The 23,488-nt window shown below is 38.4% G+C and overlaps 1 protein-coding gene across 9 annotated transcripts in view; it reads right to left on the bottom strand.

The window, feature by feature from the left end:
• Nucleotides 1-23,488, bottom strand: part of dcbld1.S (discoidin, CUB and LCCL domain containing 1 S homeolog) — a 53,377-nt gene that overhangs the window by 4,667 nt on the left and 25,222 nt on the right. For 7 of the 9 annotated variants that reach the window (XM_018264427.2, XM_018264428.2, XM_041564010.1 and 4 more), the window contains 8 exon segments: nucleotides 14,604-14,741; nucleotides 14,144-14,195; nucleotides 13,656-13,728; nucleotides 10,953-11,086; nucleotides 8,246-8,286; nucleotides 3,842-4,048; nucleotides 1,577-1,701; nucleotides 693-840 (listed from right to left, as the gene is read on the bottom strand). In XM_018264427.2, the coding sequence (XP_018119916.1) occupies nucleotides 693-840; nucleotides 1,577-1,701; nucleotides 3,842-4,048; nucleotides 8,246-8,286; nucleotides 10,953-11,086; nucleotides 13,656-13,728; nucleotides 14,144-14,195; nucleotides 14,604-14,741 (918 nt within the window). 9 annotated transcript variants of the gene reach the window in all.

Here is a 23,488-nt window from a genome sequence, read left to right as displayed (position 1 = left end):
AATAGATGAGAAGCCATCCTTTTTGCTTGTGATGTCACCTATATCTAAATTACTTCCTCATGTGCCATGATATAGTTATCTGTCTGTCCAAGCTTAAACATAGGCTAAGCCAGACAGGCAACTATAGCAGTATGCTAAATCACCATGTAGAATTGAGTAGAGTGTAGAAGATGAAATATATATACAGTGTGTACATAAAATATAAAAATATATTGCATTTTAATATTTTTATTTTCTCTTTTCCTGAAGTCCTAAATATTGTCTTTCCCATTATTTGCACTGCAATATAGATAATACACAAAAGCCATGAATATCTTGTAAATTATTTCCTTATAAACTGTGAGTTCTGATGTCATCAGTTATAAACAGTGAGTAATGATGTCATTTCTGTCACATGACTCACTGAAACTTGTGTATTATAATAAATAAAGTACCCCCTGTTGCAAAATATGAGGATATTAGAAGTTACCTCGGCCTCGTGTTTTTATATGGTCATGAAACTCCTCTGTAACTTATAATATCCTTATATTTTACAAGAGGGGGTACTTTATTCACTATATATTGAAAGCTTAAAAAGTAAAAAAATAGCAATGGTATAAGGAAATCCCAGATATAGTTTTATAATTATTGTCTCTGTGTTAGAAATACCATTGCATTTAATGGCCGCAAAAAAGATTTACTGGTTTACATACTCGGTGCTAAATGGCATCCTACAAGCTCCACCTTCAAAGCAATTCTTTCGTTCCAGGTTTGGGGTGTGATTCTCAGATACCGAGCCACTATAGGAGGAATAAAATTGTTGCGTGCTCTCTCCAGATAATTTAAGTTACCATCCAATCTCTGAAAAGAAAAGGACAAGAACATTTTAATTTTAAATACAGAATCCTCAATTTTGGGCTCTTACACACATTTCTAAACGTATGCTAAACATCTAAAAATATATATATTGCTTGTACACCCTGCGTTCCACTGAGTTCAGTTAAAATCAGTTGGGCTTTAATGTTGGGACAGATAGACCCACCAGAAAATTTTCATTTCTATAAAATTGTTAAAGATTTGTTAACAGTGTTACTATTTTTCATTATTATTGGTCATTTATATTGTTCTTACAGATTTGTCCAGTGCTGTTACAGAGCTGATGACAATCATTGGGAAAAATTTCTGCTTTAAAGAAAACAATTTTCCATGTGTAGTAATTGTTTAATGAGATCTCAATTCTAATGAATACTTTTTTTATATTACTGCTCCTTTAATCACATTTTGATACAGAACATACACAATCAGTCATACTAACAATATACAGTACCTTACAACACACCCACATATAAGTTGACAAAGGCATTCACAAAGGATCAAAAGTAGCCAATCACACAATACAATCAAAAATGATTTTACAGGTAGTTGGACCCAGACAGGTTGCCCAACTATTTTTTAATCTATAGTAAAAATGTATGGATATTTGTATTTCTAGCTCTGCTTGTACATATAGTGCTGTTCATTATGGATACAACATCCTGTTTACATGGTTTTTTTTTATAGTTGTCCTAAAATCAGCTCTTAGATATTGCAAGATTACCTTTTCCTCATTGCTGACAGCTCCCTTATAAAGCTTCCATTTAGATCCATCCCTTCTAAAGCTGATGATATAAGATTTCACATAATAGTTAAAGTTTGGTAATGTGGATCCTGTGGTCACAATACCTAAAACAATAGAACAGTGAAAAATATCAGGAGACTGCATTTTAAACAAAGCAGTTGTCTTAAACATTTAGATATTAAAAAACAGCAGGATTGAGTTTGCCATCGTTATGGAGATATTTTTCTTAGTTATCAATTAACGACAAGGTACTGTCTAATTATTTTAGAAAAAAAGAGCAAATCTTTAAGAAATTTAAGATTGTTTAAGAGTAGGGGCACACTGGGCGATTCGGGGAGATTTAGTCGCCTGTGCTTTAGCGCCGGCGATTTTTCATTTTAGCCAGCGCAAGAGTGAGGGAAGGCGTTCAGGGAGATTGGTCGCCGCAAAGACGAGGCGATTAGTCGCCAGTTGACTAAATCTCCCCGAATCGCCCAGTGTGCCCCTACCCTAAATAGGGACACTGGGAAATGGTAATGATGCATTTTGGAACTTTCTGTATATTGTATAACCTATAACTTTTTGTAACGATGGTTTCTCTATAATTAACTCACTATCTTAAATTAGTGGTTTTAATCTGAATTCTGCCTGTTCCAGCTATGCAGACAAGGTCATACTGTGGAACAGCTTATCGTTTCTCCTTGCACAAACCCTGATGGTTCTGAGAAGGAATGGAAGAAAACAAGAATAAATAAAAGCTACAATCCATCTACAACCAAGTTAAACAAATTCTGGTATAATTCCCATTTATATGTCTCATTTCCTGCTCACTTTGCCTATAATGAATAAAGGGAGAGATGGCTCATCTACTGGGAATATGTGACAGTTACTCTCTACATGTCTTAAAACACAGCAATGTAGCCTTTTCATTGCAGAAATTAATGGCACTATTATTTAACACAAACTAGCAGGGCCGGAACTAAATGTAGGCAAAGTGGGCGCCCGCCTAGGGCGCAATCATGTGGGGGGGGCACTTTTTTTTTAAACCTTGGTTTGCTTGGCCTTTCATAATTTTTCAATTTTATAAACCTCTTTTTCCAACCCCCTCTTGCCTGTGATTCCTACTGCAGGCATAAGCACTCCCCACCTCCCACTTGGCTGCTGCTGGCACAGGTACATATTTGGGGCAACATGATGGATTTTTGGCTCCTGCTGGCACAAGTATATGCAATATTGTGGATTTTTGACTGCTGCTGGCACAGGTACAGATTGGGGGTAATATGAGGGATTGGTTGCTGCTGGCTCAGGTACATGGGGCACAGGTTCACAGATATTTGGGGCGATATGATGGATTTTTGGCTCCTGCTGGCACAGGTACAAATTAGAGGCAATATGATGGATTTTTTTAGCTGCCACTTGCATAGGTACAGATTGGGGGTAACAATATGATGGATGTTTTGTCTTATGCTGGCACGGGTACAGATTGGGGTCTTGGGGGCAATCTGAGAAATTGACTGCCACTGGCACAGGTACAAATGGGGGCATATAATAGGTGCTGGCAAAAAATGGTAATGCAGGACCGGGTAGGGGGCACTGATTGAAGCCCTTGCCTAGGGTGCCAAAATACCTTGGCCAGGCCCTGCAAACTAGGGATGCATTTGGTAGGGAAATCAGTATGGCAACAACCAGTTATTACCTTTTCTGAATAAATCTTGACGGAAAAATAACGGTGTGCGTGTACCTATTGGAGTTCTGGATTTGGCAATCTATACACAGCACTGGTGCGGAGTTCTTCGGTGTATATATATATATATATATATATATATATATATATATATATATATATATATAACTGGAAAAGGGGATAAGGGAACAGATACACCACTGCAGGATCTGTGCTGCTACATTCTTTATAAAAACCATAGAATGTAGCAGCACAGACCCAGTTAGCAGAATCCTATTTGTGTGTTAAATCCTTATAACTTGATATAATTCCTTCTAAAATAATCAAAGACATGTGCTCAGGGTGTAACAAAGTATTAAGGGACAATAAAAGCCATAACTAGTTGTGTATTAGGGTAATGGAATATGAGTGATCTTTGTAGCCCAATTTAACACTGCAGTAGCAGCAGTCTTCCCTCTGGTGAGGACTGAGCTTGTGTTGTACTTTCATTAGCAGCTGTAGATTGTAGTAGCAGCAGGTCAAGCCTGGTAAGCTTCTTCTGGTAAGATGTTTGACAGGGCATATACAATGTGTTGACTTACCAGTAATTCTTCTTTTATCTCCTAGGTCAATTTCTAACCACTCCCGACTGGATTGGTTATCAGAAGCCCATGATATGCCTGGTGTGTTAAGCTGTGCTCTTTCAGGTAACCAAGACATAATTTCCCCTGTTTCAGTGTTCCAATGATAAGATGAGGTGGCTGAAAACCTATCTTTTCCAAACCCCGGTGTCAAGGATAGGCTGCAATCTAAGTGAAAAAGGTGCAAAAAACACAATGCTGATTAAAAAGAAATATTTATGCACTACTATATGTTCTTCCATGGTATAACTCATAACCCGACAAGTCAGACAGGTTTATGTTTCTGCAAGCATCAAAACTGGAAGCTTTTGAACGTGTTATAACGAACTAAAAATGTATTCCCCAAACTCATTCCAAAATGGTTGCTTGCCAATGGATACATATTTAATGATAACAAACAAAAATATAGTTCACTTGTAATTAATGTTCATTCACTTGTATTACCCAATTTCAGGCTGTGTAGAGGTATATAAACCAGAATAGGGATACTAAAAACAAGAAAAAGCAGTAAAACCCCACACTACCATACTAAAATTAATTGAGATTTAATTATATAAGTGCTTAGTGCTATTATAAACATATGCTTAGTTCTCAATCAATTTAGCACCAACATACAATTAATGGTATTTCAATCGATTGGGTTATATATAAATAATTAAAAAGAGTAAGGTGCTCAAGTGCTACAAATCAGGTGAAGTGACCCGCAATATAATCTATCTACACACAATTGATGAATAATCTAAAAGTTCATGGTTCTTATATGAATTAAATTACGTGCTAGTGCTGTAGTTATAATTTTAGAGTGAGTTCAAGGTATCAAACAATTAAAAATGAAGTGTCAGCAATTCATGAATAAAAGTTAGAGATTAGAAAATGGTATTGAGGTGGAGTTGTCCGAAGAAACTAGCTGCCTTGTTCTAAGTGGTGTTCATATTTAATGATAGTTATACAGCACTTTATTTAAATAGCTGTTACCCTATCACTAGCTTGTTTGCAGCACAGAAACCCATACCGATCTGTTCTACAAAGATGTATTTTATGGAATCTTAGATTGAAAATGTTTTTATTGTTTTCCATGTGAAACAAGCAGGAATTTCAACAAAAGATCAAAGCAGAACAATTTATGGAATCTTATTTCCACCAACTGCATTTTGTATAAAATGTCTAACTAGTAGGAATGCCAGTGCCACTGTAGCATCTGTAATGCAAAGTCAAACAAGTTTCAGTGTGGCCTGGACAAATGTTATAAAAGCAAGACCCATGTCTAAAACATACGTAGAGGAGAAATTTAATATGCAAAAGAGATGAGATGTAGTTAGGTGCCGAGGAATGAAGGGCTTTAAAGTTATGAGGAGGAGTTTGTAAGTTATTCTTGGAGGGTATGTACCCTTTTGGATGAGAGGAGGAAAATTCTGGCAGCAGTATTTAATACAGACTCTAGAGGGTAGAGATGGGATTTAAGGAGGCCAGTTAGTAGGAGGTTAAAGTAATCTATCCGGGATCTGATGAGAAAAATGCTGGAAGAGAATATGTACTGTATGCTATGAGCCTGAAAACGATATAGGAATGTCTACTCAAGCCACTTTAATTGGTACATTCATATTTAGAAGTGGTCATCGATATTTCTGATAATTGATAAATTTATGGCACTATACACAGGCCGAACCTGTATGGTATCCTACCAACTGGTCTGCAAATATTGTGGTGCTTAAAAGTTGTGACCTAAGAATGTGACCTAAAACATCACCTGATTGTTAAACAAATGTAAATTGCTATACTTAAGCTGGCCATACACATACCAATAAAATTGTTTTATTACATATGCTGCCCAGTTGATTCCAAACAATATATCTGTATTATGTCAGTGTGTTGAATGAGGAAATAAAGATTAGCCACAGTCAATCAATATACATCAGTATACAGTAGTGCTTGAAAGTTTGTAAACCCTTTAAAATTTTTTTTTTTTTTTAATGTGACATAATACAGATATTGTTTGGAATCATTTGGGCAGCATATAAGTAATAAAACAATTTTATTGGTATGTGTATGGCCAGTTTAGACAAACCAAAAATAAGACCGCTCCAACCGTGCTGTATTTCAGTCCCCTTTTTGTTGTTTGGTGCTTCCATATCTGAGTGCTGATCATAGATAAAGTTGCATGAATCAAATTTAGAAAAATGTAGACCACACCTCCATTAAAAACGTATCCTTTATTGTTTGACTATTGGAAACATAAGATCAAAGACTGCATCATTGCCTGACGAGTTTCAGACTACACTAGTCCTTAATCATAGGCCAGTTTATAGTATAACAATTCACAACAGACCTGCCAGGGAAGTCTGCAAAGATTTTGCTCACTAAACAGCAAGCAAAAGTATTTTGTATCAACAAAATGTTACCCTCTGTAAAAAATGGAAAAGACTTCTATTCAGAGATTATACTCTTCCTCTTTATAAATAATTTTGTAAGCAGACTTAAATAACAAGGCATTGAATAAAGCTAAATTAAAGGGAAATCTGTTAAATGGCAAATCATTGGCCAGCCAGTGAAAACCCAACATATGTTAGATAATATCCAGACCTGACGTGAACAGAGTAAGAGTGTCATTGATTTGGCCAAAAACTCTACAACAAGCACACAAATATGTTCCATCTTCAGGCATAGAATTTTTTTTCTTAGTCAGAATGGTAAATTAGTGCCATTTCTGCAGAAGAAATGTAATCTTAAGAAAGGGTTAGATATATTTGTTATAATCTTTTTTATTACTATTATGTCAAACTTGGAGATGGTGCTTATTGTTTTATAACCTTTATATAAAAATATCAATGGTTATGGATTATAATTTGCAGAAATAATTCATGTGTATTATTTTACCTGTAAAATCTGTTATTTTGTATTTACTTTAAGATCTCTGAAGTATACAGTTTTACTAGGGATTCCATTAAACAGAAAACGGAAAGGTCACTTTTCATATTGGATAATCTTGTATGGATGATTTAGAGCCCTTTTAAAAGCAACTTTAGTTATAGCTTAAGCTAACAAGATTCGACTAAAGGTGCCCTGCAGGCAGACTCATAACTTGGAATGTATGTAACCTCTGCTCTTTGCCTTGACAAGCTACATATTTACAGAACAGCTGCATATTCATTCAATCTCTTGATGAATTGTTTTGGCACTACTTCAATTTGCTCTTAGAACAATACCATGCCAGGTAATGTTAATGATTGCACCAATATACAGCACTTTTTTGTATTAATTATCTCTATTTATAATTTAATCTTATTCACAATACTTATGAAATGTAAAGAAAATAGACTATGATTAGGAAGGCTTAGAATTTTAACTATTAGTCAAAATTTGCAGCTTGGACTCTCTTAAATATTTTGTTTTAGGTCTAATTCATATAGGGAAAACTTAAACTCCCATCTACACTAGTGTTTTGGTATTGACTGTACCATGTCACCCAGTACACTTTTTTTGTCCCTAAAAATATAAACTGACAATGCCAAAATTGTAGAGATCCTGTTTTTTAGGAAAAATCATTTCACATATGCAGACATATTGCATACTTTTATATCAGTGAAGGTTTTACTCAATGCATGTATTGTTACCCTTACTTTTCTCTGAAATATGAGTGGCCACGTATAGCTTCTAAATGCCTTGGAATCAATGCAAATATAATAAGTCTTGTTGGACCTATGTGGGAAAGAAATGCACCATGCCAGGAACTTTCTTAAGGAGTACCATTTTTGCTATCTCTCCCAGGTCTCCTTCTCTAGTCTGAGACTTGAATCCTTTATGATTTTAAGTGCTGTGGAATAAGTCACTTTAAAAAAAAGTCTGCTTTTAAAAGCAAACATTTTATTTGTTAAGGGCAGTGGCACACGGAACAGTTATCTGCGGGTGACAAATCTCCCGAAAATGGCTCTTCATTTCCAATACTTGAAACCGCTGGTGGTATGCCCAACTGATTGCTAAATGGGCAGAAAATGCCTCCAGAGGAAACTTCGGGTAATTTAGTGATCAGTTGGACATACTGCCAGTGATACCTATTACCGGCAATGGAGAGGCATTTTGGGGAGATTCGTGGCCCGCAACCGCGTCTAAAAAATTTTGGCCGACGAATCTTCCCGTGTGCCACTGCCTTAAAGTGACAAGGACTACAGAACCCACCAACCCCTCCTCCCCCCTCAGGGAAAAGCATCTTACAACACTCTTCTGTATTTTTGTATTTCTGCATGAGCCTGAAAGCAGCAAAAAGCTTTATTGTAAGCATTAACAGAAAAAAAGGTAGCAGCTATTTAATAGGAGAACAATAAAAAAAAATTATGTAACAAACAGCAGAATTCATTTAACATTACTTACCAGGACTGCTAAACACAATCCGACGGTCTGAAAGAGACCCACTGTAATTGAAAATGGTGATTAAAATCTAGGAATAAGCAAATGGCTTCCAAAACAAAATTTGATAGAGGCCCACATAACACAGAAACCCACATAACAGAGAAACCCCTTATATAACCATCACAATAACCTGTTTCTTCAAAAAGTATGAATAAATGCCATTTTCTATGCTGAAATCCAGCTGTTAAACAGTTCTTCTTTCTGCATCATTTGAATCTAATGTTTCAAATTGTAACAACTTCTCCACAGCTTATAGACAGCATGCATGAACTACAAAACCCAAAATGCATTGCACTGTGTTTTTCCCTTTCCTTATTAAAATCACATGTTAAAATCACATGTGCAGGAAATTATGGGGTTTGGAGGATGCAGGCTGAGGACAGCTGGCTGTTGATACAAAGTAACAGTAGTCAGCCAGCTCAGCAAAGTAGTCAGAGATCGGCAGAACAGCAGGAGGTTAGGCTTAGGAAACTGGCAGAAACCATTAAAAATCATGAAAAGTGCATATTTTTTAATTGATGTATTTGCAAAGTTGCTTGAAATTATGTTTACTTTTCAAAAAGCTTAAGTTATGTTTTTGTTGAGTTCCCCTTTAAGAAACAGTAACAGTAAATATGGCGATTCATGTCAAGGTGAAGAAACCATCCCTGAACAGAGGCAGGGGCCTTGACACCACCTGTCTGCTACATACAATGCTGTTCTAACATCCTTACCCCGGCAGTTTCAGAACACTTCACACGTCCATTCATGCAACTCTCACAAGTAACACCTGTATCTAGGAGTTGCATGACACATTGGATAATCCTATCACAGTAACTACACAGAATCAACACCTCTGTGAATTTCTTCAGATGTCACCTCTTTGAAGAGTTACAATGTGCCATTGTGATTGGATTAGTGGAAGAGTTTATATGGCGAGAACTTCCCACACCAGTCAGTTGAACTGAAGAAGCTGCTCGGATGAGTAGTGAAACGTCTTCATTACTCAGCAAATCCAGTTGTTTTAAATTGACCTATATGTGTATTGCACATTTAATTTGCATTTGTCACTATTCATTTCAGTCATTGAGAACATTTTGATCCATCTCAATGAAAGAAGACTTAATTGTGCGCCCACGTGCAGCAAGACAAATTTGCTGGAATGGTGTCAAAGTAACAAGGTCAGGGTTGCACAGTCAAAGGAGCCATTCATAGTTGCACGCTTATCAGTAAACTACATTTATAGGCTGCCTGCTCAATAGCCTGTCTTAATTCCAGTGTAAATTAGAAACATTGAATGGCCAAACATTCCCTGACAACACTGTTTTTCGTCTCTGCACTAAGAAGAATAGTTATGTGGCAACATGCTAATCACTAGACAATACCACTCACGACAGCATTGCAATGTAAAGCTGGCCATAGATGTTGAGATTTTTAAAAGATCAGATCCTCATCGTGAGACCACGATTATCTTGGAACTATCGTACGATCATACAAATTTACCATCAACTAAAGATACCAATTTGCCAGGAAAACAAAGGGTAGCTGACTGCTTGGCCCTGCAAACATAGATAGAATGCACTGGGACAGACAAAGATTTTTTTTTCGTTCAGCAAGAAGAATCGTCGCGTCTATGGGGAGCTTTAGATGTCAGAAATACAAATGTACTGTGTACTGTGTTGAATCCAGTTTATAGTATAAATGACTGACATCAAATGAAAGTACAAGTATGGGATCCGTTATCCAGAAACCCATTATCCCCAAATACAGAAAGGCCATCTCCCATGGACTCCAAATATATTTCCTTTTTTTCTGTAATAATAAAACAGTACCTTGTACATTATTCAAACTAAAATATAATTAATCCTTAATGGAAGTAGATTCTGTCTCTTGGGTTTATTTAATGTTTACATGATTTTCTAGTAGACAAGGTATGCAGATCCTAATTACAGAAAAGATCTGTTATCTGGAAAGCCAAAGGTCCCAAGCATTCTGGATAACAGATTCTATACCTGTACATTCAGTTTTACTTTTTTAATTATTTATCTTTCTTTTTTCCTCTCCCCCAACATGTATTTAAGGGGCAGCTTTATTAAGGGTTGAATAATAAATTCGATTTCGAATTTTCGAATTTTTTTTTTTGGTCAAAACTCTCAAATTCGAATTGTGAATTATCCAAACTAGATACAAATTTTACAATTCACCACCTTAAACCTGCCAAGTTCCATATAAGTCAATGGGAGAGGTCCAATGACCAATTTGAAGATGATATTAGCCTTCCTGATATTCAAGTCTTTTTTCGGAGAAAAAACTCAATTCGAGTTTAGTCTAATTCGATTTGAGTTTTTGGTTCAGTAATATTAGTTCGAGTTTTACCCTCCCATCGAATTTCAAGTATATTTGAATTTATTAGAGTTAAAAAAAATGCAATTGAAATTCGACCTTTGATATATGTTCCTCCCTAAATGTTGCAGATTTTAAAGCTAGATTTATAGTTATTTTTATTTTTGATGATTTACTTCTGGAATTCAAACAACTACCTGGCTAATACAGGAAAGCCTAAAGCAGCTCAAATAAAAAAAAAAAAATCAAAATACAGTCATCTTCAAAGGCTACTGAACTTCATGTATAATTACTTACAATCACTTACAATAAGCCTACTTATTTAACAGAAACAGAGTAAACTTACTCTTTTGACAAGATCCCGTTGGCTAAAAAGCCTCTATATCGACTAATTCCTTTGTGCTGGTTCACCTGAATCTGTCCTCCAAGTTCATCTGCAATAATTCCAGCGTGAATTGCAGCTTTGCAGAGCAAGGAGGTCTGCAAGAGAGGAGTAACCAAAATAACTGAAACAGTAATACTATTGTGTATCAAAGAAAATGAAAGGTAAACACAGCAATACTTACAGAAACATATAGGGGTAAATTTATCAAAGAGTGAAGTTCCGCCACTAGAGTGAAATTCCGCAGCTCTCAATTCATTTCTATGGGATTTTGAAAGGCGTATTTATCAATGGGTGAAGTGAAAGTTCATCCTTTGATAAATACGCCTATAAAAATCCCATAGAAATGAATAGAGAGTGGCGGAATTTCACTCTACTGGCGGAACTTCACTATTAACTTCACTCTTTGATAAATATACCCCATATTGTGTAACAGTAGCACTTAGCTAGGTATGTGCCATTAGCAATAAATATTTGTATTTTTAAAGTAATCGTCAAAAATGAATAATGATACCATAATAATAATAATAATAATGATTTTCCTACAGTATTATTGTTGCTGACACCAACAACTGCAAGTGTTACTTTTAACAATTAGGTACAGGGAGAAATTTACAAACATATCCAAAGGGGTCTAAGGGCAGTGGCACAAAGGGTGATTTGTCGCCTGTGAATAATGTCTCCCAATAAAAAAAATCGCTTATGACCAACATATCTCTAAGTCGCTCAAAGTTTTCTCCAGAGGCTATTTTGGGCGACTTAGCAGATATGTTGGTCATCCCACCAGCGACTTCAATTACTTCCTATGGAGAATCATTTTCAGGAGATTTGTTGGCCGCCCTCGCGCGTAAATAATTAGGACGACAAACTCCCTGAGTGCCACTGCCCTGAGAGGAATGTCTAACAATTATCAGGCACAGGAGGCTGAGTCATGGCTGTTTTCCTTTTGATAGGATTCTTTTGTGAAGCACAGAAGGCTGACCTGTATCACATCAGAAGCAACTGTCAAACCACATCTGTCTGTGCTGAATAAGAACAAGGTTTTCTTTAGCACTATGCCTGTCATGTGTCCACTGATGCACAAACACAAGGCCAATGTATCAAATAAAGGCACATACAGATGGAGTAGTCTGAGTACTGGAATAGTAACAATGCACCATGAGTAAGGATAAATAATATGGAAAGGAACATGTTACTGAACTAAGCAAGCAATGTGTAAAAATTAAGCCGTTTTACAGCACTGCTAGGTTCTATTATTTGTGTTGCAATTTAAAAATCTAGGGCAAAAAGAAAAAGATACAAGGATCAGCTTCCTCTACTTTTGTTTGACGCCAACAAAGATTATTGCATTCCTCTTTTTGTGTGAAATGGAAAAATTATGATCACTGTTAGCTGACCACATTTTTACTTTTCATATACTTGTTTTCATACATTCCTTTTAATCACTACAGAAAGTATTTCTAAATAAAAATACATGTTCTCTCAATTATAACCACTATTCTCACTTGAAGCAAATTGTTCTCAAAACAATAGATGCCCTGAGACACACTGTAACATCCCACCTTGTGAAGATGGTTGGGAATCCCCACCTCTGATGCAAATGTTTAAATCAAAAAATCTTAGAAATATGATTAATAATATGCTATATAGAATTTATACAAACATTTAATTTTGCATAAATTTTCCCTTTAAAGAAGTGTAAGTTATCATATCCTGGTTTTTTTTTTCAACTGGCTAGAGATCTTCAAAAACATGCTTAGAAAGGCTTGACCATTCAACATAAAATCTTTCAGATTCAAAGCACTGTTATTGTGAAGAAAACAGATTAGTGCCAGTGAAGCACAAAGAAAGGGTGCTACTTCACCACAGCCAATGTCACTAAGTGACCCCAACACATTATCTCTTCCCACTGAGTTAAAGCTTTTCTTTCCATGACAAGGCTTTGCACATTCCAGAAGTGTCAACACAATGTAGTCAAGCAAAGATAATGTTTAGATCATTTTCTCCACCATAAAGTGACTAATATAATATGAATTCCCACATCATTTTGTGTTTGTAACTGTACTCAAGACTGCAGAATTCTACTGCAAACATTGACTGCTTTGTGACATATAAAAAAAGTTTTTGTGTTGTCGTTAATTTCAGACACATTGTGGTAGCTGCAATACTTTCAAGGGATTTTACAGAGTTGCATTCATCCAGACAGGGTCTTACACAGTGTCCATTGCATGCAATCAGTATAATATTGAATTTGCTGTTGTGATATTTCCTCCTGGTTTCTCTCACCAAGTTGTTCTTTGCCTAATATGACCACCATATGTTTACAATGTTTATCATTGGAGTCAAGCATTGCACCACACAGGCACCAGTGCACAGCAGTTGGCAGCAGAACAAATACAAGGCCCAATGCAGTCTTGGTTGACAGGATTTTCTACATGGGGCTCATTTGAATATGGACCAGAAAGTTAATTGTTGGGCATTTTGTGGTTCCTGTGTAAGCTTTAAACTGAATGGATTCCAATAAGACATGCAAAGAATGCCTCAATCTGTGAAGTATAGTACAGGGTCAATCTGTGAAGTGCCAATACAACTGCAACTGTTTTTCTGTGATCCAAGACCAAATCTACAGGATGCAAAAAATAAGGTAGACAATCTGGAAATACTTACATCCCTGTATCCTTCCACCACATCTCCCGAGATGTCCCCAGCTACATCTTTGCAACCAGCTGGACAGTACCTGCTGCAATGACACAAAGATTTGATGTTAGGTACGTAAAACACAGATGTTTTCCAAAGAAACACTTTAAACTTGTAAATGATGCATGTAAATGACTACTAGGCCTTCTATACCACAATTTGTAAAATAAGAGGTGTAGTCAAAACACATAGCAATATCTTAGCCCCAACATAAAAATAATACATGGTGCTCTCCATCCTTTTTACAAGGTAATGATAATTACATGGTAATAACAACTAATAAACTTGCTGAGCATGATTTACTTTCTTTAAATGTTGATACAGTATTCAAATTGACTATGAAAATATCGTTTGTAAAAACACAGCAACGTTCCCTCTGCTTTACTGACTTAAATGGCACAAGCACAATGAACATCAACTAAGACTGAATTCTGCAGAAACATAATATTCATATCTACCTGTAGTCTTTGTCTTTATAATGATTAGATCTTGCCAGGCATGTAATCAGATCTAAAGTTGAAAGAAAGCATATAATCATTTAACTCTTCTCACTATACTACATACTTTATTCCCATGAAAAGGAAATATAACATATTTCATACTTGTGTAATTTACAATAAAAGTCTCTGTATAGGTATTTAACTGCCAAGTATGCGCTCTTCTTTTTTTTCTATGCTGCTTTATAAAAATGCTGCAGTGAGTTCAATAGTAAGGAAAAAAAGGGGAAAACATTATCAGTTTCCAGCTATTCAGGCACCCAAGTGCCAACTTCAATGGGGCAGCCCTCAAGTGCTTATATAGAAAAATTAAATCTGCCTAAGACATGTCACCAGACACGTACATCTATATCCAGTTGTGGAGCTGAGGTGGGGAGGGGGTTTATTGTTCTACCCATCCATTCCTACAGATCTACCTTACCTGGATGATCACTGCTTGCGTAGTTGAGCAAAAATCCACGTCCAGACACATGTATTCCACTCTCAAAACGGATGGTGGCTTTATTGGTGTTCAAAAAGATTTCCTTAGGTATTGTGCTTTGATCCCCACAGTAACTAGCTGCAGAGTAGATTTCCAAGCATTAGACTCAAGATAATCCAGTGAAGCGGATAACTGATGCCGTGTATTTGTTCAACAAATTGAGAACTGCAATATGGCACTACCAAAGATAAATATATACTCCAATATACTCTGCAGCACTGCACAATAGTATTTTACTACTTGCTAGTTTTCTGATAGAAATCAAGTTGGGATTTCAGTCACAGTCTACCAAGTGCCAGTCTGCATCATATTTGCTGACTGCTGGATCCTTTATAAATAACTGATCTAAGGAGTTAAAAGATAGCTAGCTACATATACATATATATATATATATATATATATATATTTTTATATATATATATATATATATATATATATATATATATATATATATATATATATTTTTTTTTTATATATATATACAGATCAGATTAGAGCAGAGCAACCCATATCTTGATTCCAGGGGTATAGCATTGCTTAGATTCACTAAGAATCTGCTCTGAACAATGAATGAATGAACTCATGAATGTAGTATAAATGAATCCTTACACACAACAGGAACTGAATAGCCAAGTTATATCTATTTCCATAGAAAGCTGACAAAGATAATTTGCAGCATATTTTTAGATACCCAACGTTTTACATATACAGTAGATGAATGGTAGGGTCATGTTGGGTGAATTTTAGATCATCATCACCATCATCATTTATTAATATAGCGCTGACAAGATATGCAGTGCTTTGCTCATTTCTTTAATGAAAAAATCTCATTAGACTGAGCATACTGTCTGACAATAATCTCAGACTAACGCGCAGTCCACTCACATCCTCTTTACACTCCTTCACCCACGCAAAACACGTAGCCATTTCTAAATGTCTGTATAAGAGAGGTTGAACATTTAGCCATGTATGATGCCTGTAGAGTATATTTTTGGAATGATTTATGGTATCACTGTCAGCCTTATGGTAAGAACAAAAAAGACTTTTTTAAAAGTGTGCTAAATCTAACACATAACGCATCCATCTTCAGGGTCCTCTGTAAGATGACTGGGAGATCGGTATTTCTGCATATGCGCAGTTGGAGCAGTTTGCCAGTTTGCGACAACTGCGCATGCACGGAATTACACGGAAATTTCTGATCTCCCAGTCAGCTTACAGAGGACCTGGAAGATGGATGCGTCGAACTCCGCTGGCAGAATCTGCGCATGGGGTAAGTATGGCGTATGGGGCATTTCCCCAGGGAGGCATATAGCCTGGGGGGAGGAGGGAGGGAGGTCTACCTGGGGTGGGGGTACTCGGTTTTTTACAAATGGGTTGAATTCTCCTTTAAGGTATGAAGATCCAAACTACGGAAAGATCTGTTATCCAGAAACCCCCAGGTCCCTTAGTTAAGATCAAGTACAGTGTACTGTTCTATTCTTACAGAGAAAAAGGAAAACATTTTAAAAATTTGGATTATCTGGATAAAATCTATGGGAGACAGTCTTTCTGTAATTTGGATCTTTCTGGATAATGGGTTTCCAGATAACGGATCCCATATCTGTACTACTGATTTTATTTGTAGCTGCAAAGTCACCATTGTAAACCAGTCCTTACTTTAAATGTAATGAACGAATAGATGTAAATATTAATTGAAGCAGATGGTAATACTTTATCAGACAGCTAAAGGCATTGTCATGTAAATAGCCCCACACAATGTTCATTTTCAGGTTTTAGATTTAGCGAGATAGCCATATGAAGCTACCACATAATTCACTACTGCCAGTTACACTCTGTGTCACAGATGTGATAGATGTGTCATCTGCAATCTAAGCAGGGGACACATGACAAAAAATGGGGGCTTGAATGAAGCAATGCCTGAGGCAGATTACTGCCAAACCTGACAAGAGGAACAGATCATTTTCTATTATGAATACAATTTATTCAACCATGAAGGGTAATGCTGCCCTTATCTTTCTATTTGCTCGGCAGGCAATTATTCATAATTTACTTAGCAATTGGGGTTTCAGATGAGTAATGTACCTATCAATCTCAGGAATAAAAATGCAACAGTCTATTTCACAGGACCCATTGGCCTTGAGCAGAAGTCTGCTTTGTGTTGACACTGAAAACAGTCAAGTTTAGGCGCCTTGACAGAACATAGGATAGAGCTTTGTTCTTTGTCAGTCACGTGCAAATATTTGCATAAGAATGTGCTTCAATATAACTCCTCATAGACTTGCACCTTTCAACAGAGCATAGTCACTTATAAACTGAGGTGTGTACAGCAGCAAATGAGCAGCCGCACACATGTTATTTATTGATGCACGAGGAATCTATCAATATGTCTAAATCTTTATGCAGCTAATCATACAGATATTCATATATATGTCTGTGGCAATAAGGCTGAATGTATGGTAGCAAGTAATCCAATTTATATATGTAGGGACCCATAGATTTACTAATGCCCCTATGGCTTTAGATCCCTATATTGCCTTATCTCGCTAGTTACTGGGCAGATGCCCATGTATCTAGTTAATTTACATATTCCAGTTATTGGCCAAGAGGCTTTATGATCACTTGCTGCCATACTTTAACATAGTGCTTGGTAAGGGGTGGATCTTCCTTTCTGGTTGCTGACCTACCTGCATGTTCCCACTGAGCCTGGGTACACCAAGGCCCATATAAAGTCTTTCTGCCCTAGAGAGACCAGTACTTCTAGAGAAAAGTCTGGGAGCAGGGACCCCGTGAATGAGTCCAGTTAGAGATACTACCCGTAATAGTACTCTCTAGGAGAGTAAGATAGGTTAAACAGTATGTGCAGCCAGTGCTCCAACAAGGAGCTGTAGCAGGGCGTAGCTTCCCTGGGCTATAAGATTGCCTACAGTGAAGGGACTGCAGTGAATAGGGTGTCAGGTTTAGATTGTTTTCCCTGATTACTCCACTGAGTGGGATCTGGACCACTTTTGAGATATTTCTGCCTAGAGGGTTATACTTTACTACTTGACTATGTCCTTAAGGAATCCCATTGTGTTGTCTCTGCTGGAGTTCCTGATCCTCTATTGAATATATATCTTTGCCTCTGTGGACTGTAAGTAACCCTGTGGATCATTTGTCTCTGACAAATAAACTGTTTATATTCTGTTTTACTGCAAGAACCTCCTGGCATCCTTTCTTTTTACTTTTTATGCATAGTAGCCTGTGGGAGCTCTAGTTGCACTATACCACACCTTCATCTCTTCCACTTAGCGAAGGCCCATGCACTATAGACATAGCTGGACATTAACCCCACTTGTCGAATATAGCCCAAACTAGTGCTACATATACAGAAGACAAAATGTATAAATCCATGTAGCCCTAACAGGCATTTTCCCTTTTATTTGTTAGACACAATGGGGCAAATTCACTAAGCCGCGAAGCGCCGAACGCTAGTGTTAATTCGCTAGCGTTTGGCATTTTCGCTACTGCGCAAATTCACTAACGAACGCTGGCGTAGTTTCGCTAGTGTTACTTCGCAAACTTACACCAGGCGAATTTTCGCTAGCGACGAAACTACGCAAATTCACTAACTTGCGCAGTGTACTGAACGCTACCTTCTACGCTAGACTTCCTTCGCCACCTCAGACCTGGCGAAGCGCAATAGAGTAGATAGGTATTGTTTAAAAAAAAAGTCAATTTTTTTTCTAAGTCCCAAAAAACGCTGGTGTGTTTTCTACATGATGGCTGATAGGCTGAAAAAAATCGAAAATTTTTTGGGGCTCCCCTTCCGCCCCCCTACATTTCCTGACTCATGGCAACTTACCTAGACAGTGGGCACATGTGTAGGGCAAAATAAAATTTTTATTTGCTGATTTGAAGGTTTTCTAGGCATTTGTAGTGCAGATACGTGTTCCTCCATTGAAATTTGAATTTCGCGCCGTATGCAAATTAGCCTTTGCTAGCGTAACTTCGCTTTATATAGCGAATCAACGCTAGCGCAACTCCGCAACCTTACGCTACCCCTGTGCGCAACTTCGGATTTTAGTGAATTTGCGGAGCCCTGGCGACACTACGCCTGGCGAAGTGCGGCAAAGTTGCGCCTGGCGCAACTTCGCATCTTAGTGAATTTGGCCCAATGTTTCTGAGACTGCAACATATGAAGGGTCCTAAACACTGTCAGCATTTTTTACCATGTGTGCATGCACATAAGTAGGTCTATCTAAATATGCACACTGTAGACAGGTGTGTGTGTGTGTGTGTGACTGATGAGGAGTTAAAACATAAGGATATAACCTCTGTCTACAAATTATGTATATTTAGAGTACCTTTACGGAAAGATGGGGAATTACTTAACAAACCTTGAGCTTTTGTGAACAACAGATACCATCTCTTTCACACCTAGGCTGGTGAGCTTCCTGCCCTCACTCTAAAGTCTAAACCATATACATAAATATCACACTGAGTCCAAGTGTCCAAACACTTTTCATGGTGTTTCCATATTTTTTTGGCATTGTGGGAAACGTGCACACAGCTACCCAAATGTCCCACTTGTCAGCCCTGGTCGCATCCAAATTGCAGCTAAGCACTTGACAGCTTAAAGAAATAGAAAATAACTTTTTTTTATTATCTTTCATAACATTGTCTTTGAATGCTATTTATAATTTTACAATAAAAGTATTTGCCTGATGCTTTTACATTAAATTTCTTACTGCCCTGTTCCTCTATGAGGAAACTGCCATATTTGTGCAGCAGAAGTCAGTTAGCATTAGAAACTCTAACTGACAGGTTAAAAAGGACAGTCAGGTTCGCAAAACAGTCAGGTTTAGGAACTTCATGTGACAATTACTTACAAAAGCAGAACTATCAGCGAATAATGATCAAGATGACTTATAGGTAACTTTTAATGTAGATTAATATTTTAAAAAGAACATTTTTTGTGTCAGTATCACTTTAAAAGCACTGGTGGAAAAAAACTCCCCTAGCTGCAAGAAGTTTTGCATGAACATTTTAAGTTCACAATGACTGAGCAAAGCTTTGATTATTAGAATGGAAACACAGAGGATTTTTCTGGGTAGGACAGAATTTTTTAGATTGCTATTACTCCTAAAAAGAAGGTACGATAGTTTGCAGGCAATTTTCTGACAAGGGTATTGAAGATAGAGTCGGATTTGTATACACTTCTTTGTTTGGCAAGGTAATTTTATTACACACCACTATCATAACAATATGTCATATTTCAGGTACTTGAAAATGTGAAAAAACGGAATTAGATTCTTCATTCAAAATACCACCTGCTATTTACACTCTACTGCTACAAATGGTTACATGGTAGAAAATAACCTCCTTCCCCTCATTTGCAACAGACCCTTTTAACAGGTTAACATGTTTACTTGAGAAGAAACTCCAAAACACTCCACACACTGGTGTATTACATCTGAAGAGGTGTGCACAGGACTCTCTAGCTATTGCTTTCAGATACGTCCCACTGTGGCACCATATGGACTCTAAACTAGACTAGACATAGCTAACACAAAGGTGTAAATTGTTCATCTATTTCAGTGCAGGAACTTCTGATCTAATTTGGCCAGGACATAAAAGAAGCGACATGATTAAATGGAAATGAAAACATGGCATCTTGGATTTATGACTGGAATCCATACATGAAAAGGCAACCTTTTGTAGTATTTGTAGTCATAGCTCAGAAAAGAAAGTGACTTTGAACAATATCTTGCTTTTGAACCTAAATAAATAGTATGTTTACAGGAACTTATATTAATATGGAATCCATTATCAAGAAAGCTCCAAATTATGAAAAGGCATTTTACTTCTATATAATAAAGCAGAACCTTGTACTTGTACCTTCTACAAAAGTAAGGTATAATTAATCAGTACTGGGGGCAAAACAATCCTGTTGGATTAATTTAATGTTTAAATTATTTTTTATTAGACTTAAGGTATAAATATCCAAATTACGAAAAGATCCTAGCCTACCCTGTTTTACCATGTCCAGTACCTGTTTACTGTCATGGGAAAACATGTTTTTTTTCTGCATTGAAATCCGTAATTTTAAAATCTGACATGGGGCTTGACATATTGTCAGTTTCCAAGGTGCACCCAGTCATGTGACTTGTGCTCTGCTAAACTTCAGTCACTCTTTACTGTTGCACTGCATGTTGGAGTGATATCACCCCTCTCTTTTCCCCCCAGCAACCAATCAGTAGAACAATGGGAAGGCTCCCTGGTAGACCTAAGAACAGCACTCAATAGTAAAAATCCATGTCCCATTGCAACACCTTTGGTTTTATTGAGGAGAAGAAACAATAGCCTCCCTTAAACTAGTTCCATCCTGAAATGCTGGCTCTTTCTGAAAGCACATGACCAGTCAAAATTACCAGAGATGGCTGCTACAAGCCAATATAAACTTGCCAAAAATACATTTGTTGGGTTAGGAATGAAAGTTTACATGGTAGAGTGAATTATTTGCAGTGTAAGCAGTGTAATTAAGAAATAAAAACGACACCATAAAAATCATGACAGAACCCATTTAAAATTTGAGCATCAGGATTACATTGGCTTTTGACTCCATGAGTGAGATAAAGGCAAGGGATGAATAATTTCTGACACACAGATGTAAAGACTCCAGCACTAATGAGTTGTGTGACTAGTTACAAATTGTAATGGAATCTACTCCAAGTCTTCAAGATGGCGTCCAAGATGGCGACCGCCTGCCTCACCACATGGCTCCTGCCGGGCACAGGTCTATGACCTCATCTCCTTCCCAGTCCAGGATTGGTCGTCGGCGACGGAATGGACGCCGGCGTCAAAATCGGGCGCCGGCGTCAAGACGTCAGCGTGGGGACGCTGGCGTCTGCGTCTGACGCAAGCGCATCAAAATTTGGCGCCAACCCAGGGACTACTTAAACTCACTTCCCCTTCCAGTCCTTGCCCAACTATAGGTTCCTGCTACAGTGTTCCTGGGTGTTATTATCTATTTTTGATTCTTGTGTACCGATTCCTGCCTGTTCTTCGATTTTTGCTTGTCTTCTGCCTGGTCTGACCTTTTGCCTGTATTTTGACGATTCTTTGGATAAACCCTTTTGTACCTCGAACCTGGTCTGGTCTCCTCTTTGGTCTACACTATTACTGTGCCTTCGGGTCCGTTACAGTATAGTTGGGCCATGGACCCTTCGGAGGAGACTCCAGCTCCACCTGATGTCGGTGGTGCTATCCGCGGTTTGGCTTCCCGCATGCAGTCATACGAAGCCCAGCAGACACACTTCGGTCAGGCTCTTGAAGCTATCCTGGACAAGTTGTCGGCGTTGTCACCTGTGGCCCCGGTCCCTGTGGCCATTCCTGCAAGCCCACTTCAGCCTTCGGAACCTCGCATTCCTGCGCCTCCCCTCTACAGCGGCGATCCTGTTGCATGCAGAGGTTTCATCAACCAGTGCGAGATCCAGTTCGCCCTGCTGCCAGGTCAGTTTGTATCTGAACAAGCTAAAGTGGGGTACATGATTACTCGCCTACAGGGGAAGGCTTTGGAGTGGGCATCACCTTTGTGGGAAAAGAGGGATCCTTTGATTGACGATGCAGTGCCTTCATCCGTGAACTTCGGGTTGTCTTTGATGCCCCTGGCCGAGCTACGGCATCCTCTGCTCGCCTGTTCCAGATCCAGCAAGGCACTCGCTCTGTTCCGGAGTACGCCATTGAGTTCCGCACCCTAGTGCAGAGACCACCTGGAACAATGATGGGTACCATGCCGCCTTTTACAACGGCCTAGCCATGCGGATCAAAAACGATTTGGTCTCCCGGGAAATTCCTTCTCGGTGGGAGGATCTGGTGGCGTTGGCCATAAAGGTTGACACCCGACAGAGGGAATTTCAACTCGAGCTCGACAGAGAGCGTTCGAAGAAGTATCCCCGGTTCCAATCCACCCTGGCTCCTCGCTTTCAGAGACCCCTACTCTTCAATCCGGCTTCTGCTTTCCCCTCTCCTACTCCTGCGGCTTCTGCTTCCTCTGCTCCATCTACTGAGGAACCCATGCAGATCGGACGGGCTCGTCTTTCCGAACAGGAGAAGCTACGGAGAAGGGCTGCCGGCCTATGCCTGTATTGTGGGGGCAAATCACACTTCGCCCATGAGTGTCCTGTGAAGCCGGGAAACGCCAGCACCTAGGTAGGTTTGGGGAGACCTATCTGGGTGGTGTTTGTCATTCTCCCCAACCCTCTATTCAACGCTTCCTTCTTCCGGCACAGATCCAATTCGGTTCCCAGAAGATCCCAGTGCAAGCTTTCCTGGACTCTGGTGCTGCTGGAAATTTCTTGGACAGAGTTTTTGCTGCTCGCTATGCGGTTCCTCTACAACCTTTGGCTTCTCCTCTGCGAGTCTTGGCTATTGATGACCGCCCTCTGTCTTCGGCCATTATTTCTCAAACCACCGTCAAACTTTCTCTTAGAGTGGGCACCATGCATCTGGAGAGATTGGCCTTTCTAATCATCGACTGCCCTTCAACTCCACTTGTTTTGGGCTCCCCTGGTTGTGTACCATAATCCAGTCATTGACTGGACCTCTGCTCAAGTCTCCCGCTGGAGCCCCTATTGCCAACAGAACTGTTTGCCTGCTGTGCCCCTTATCAAGGTTTCTTCTATTTCTCCCAAGTTGACCCTTCCGTCCATCTATCAAGATTTTGCTGACGTCTTCAATAAGGGCTCTGCAGAGATTCTTCCTCCTCATCGACCCTATGACTGTCCAGTCGAACTTCTTCCTGGTTCCATGCCTCCCCGGGGTCGCACCTATCCTCTTTCCCCCTC

This window comes from Xenopus laevis, chromosome 5S (assembly GCF_017654675.1).
Source record: "Xenopus laevis strain J_2021 chromosome 5S, Xenopus_laevis_v10.1, whole genome shotgun sequence".
Lineage (NCBI taxonomy): Eukaryota > Metazoa > Chordata > Amphibia > Anura > Pipidae > Xenopus > Xenopus laevis.
The sequence above is the reverse complement of the archived record's forward strand: the minus strand, read 5'-3'. Positions and strand labels throughout refer to the sequence as shown.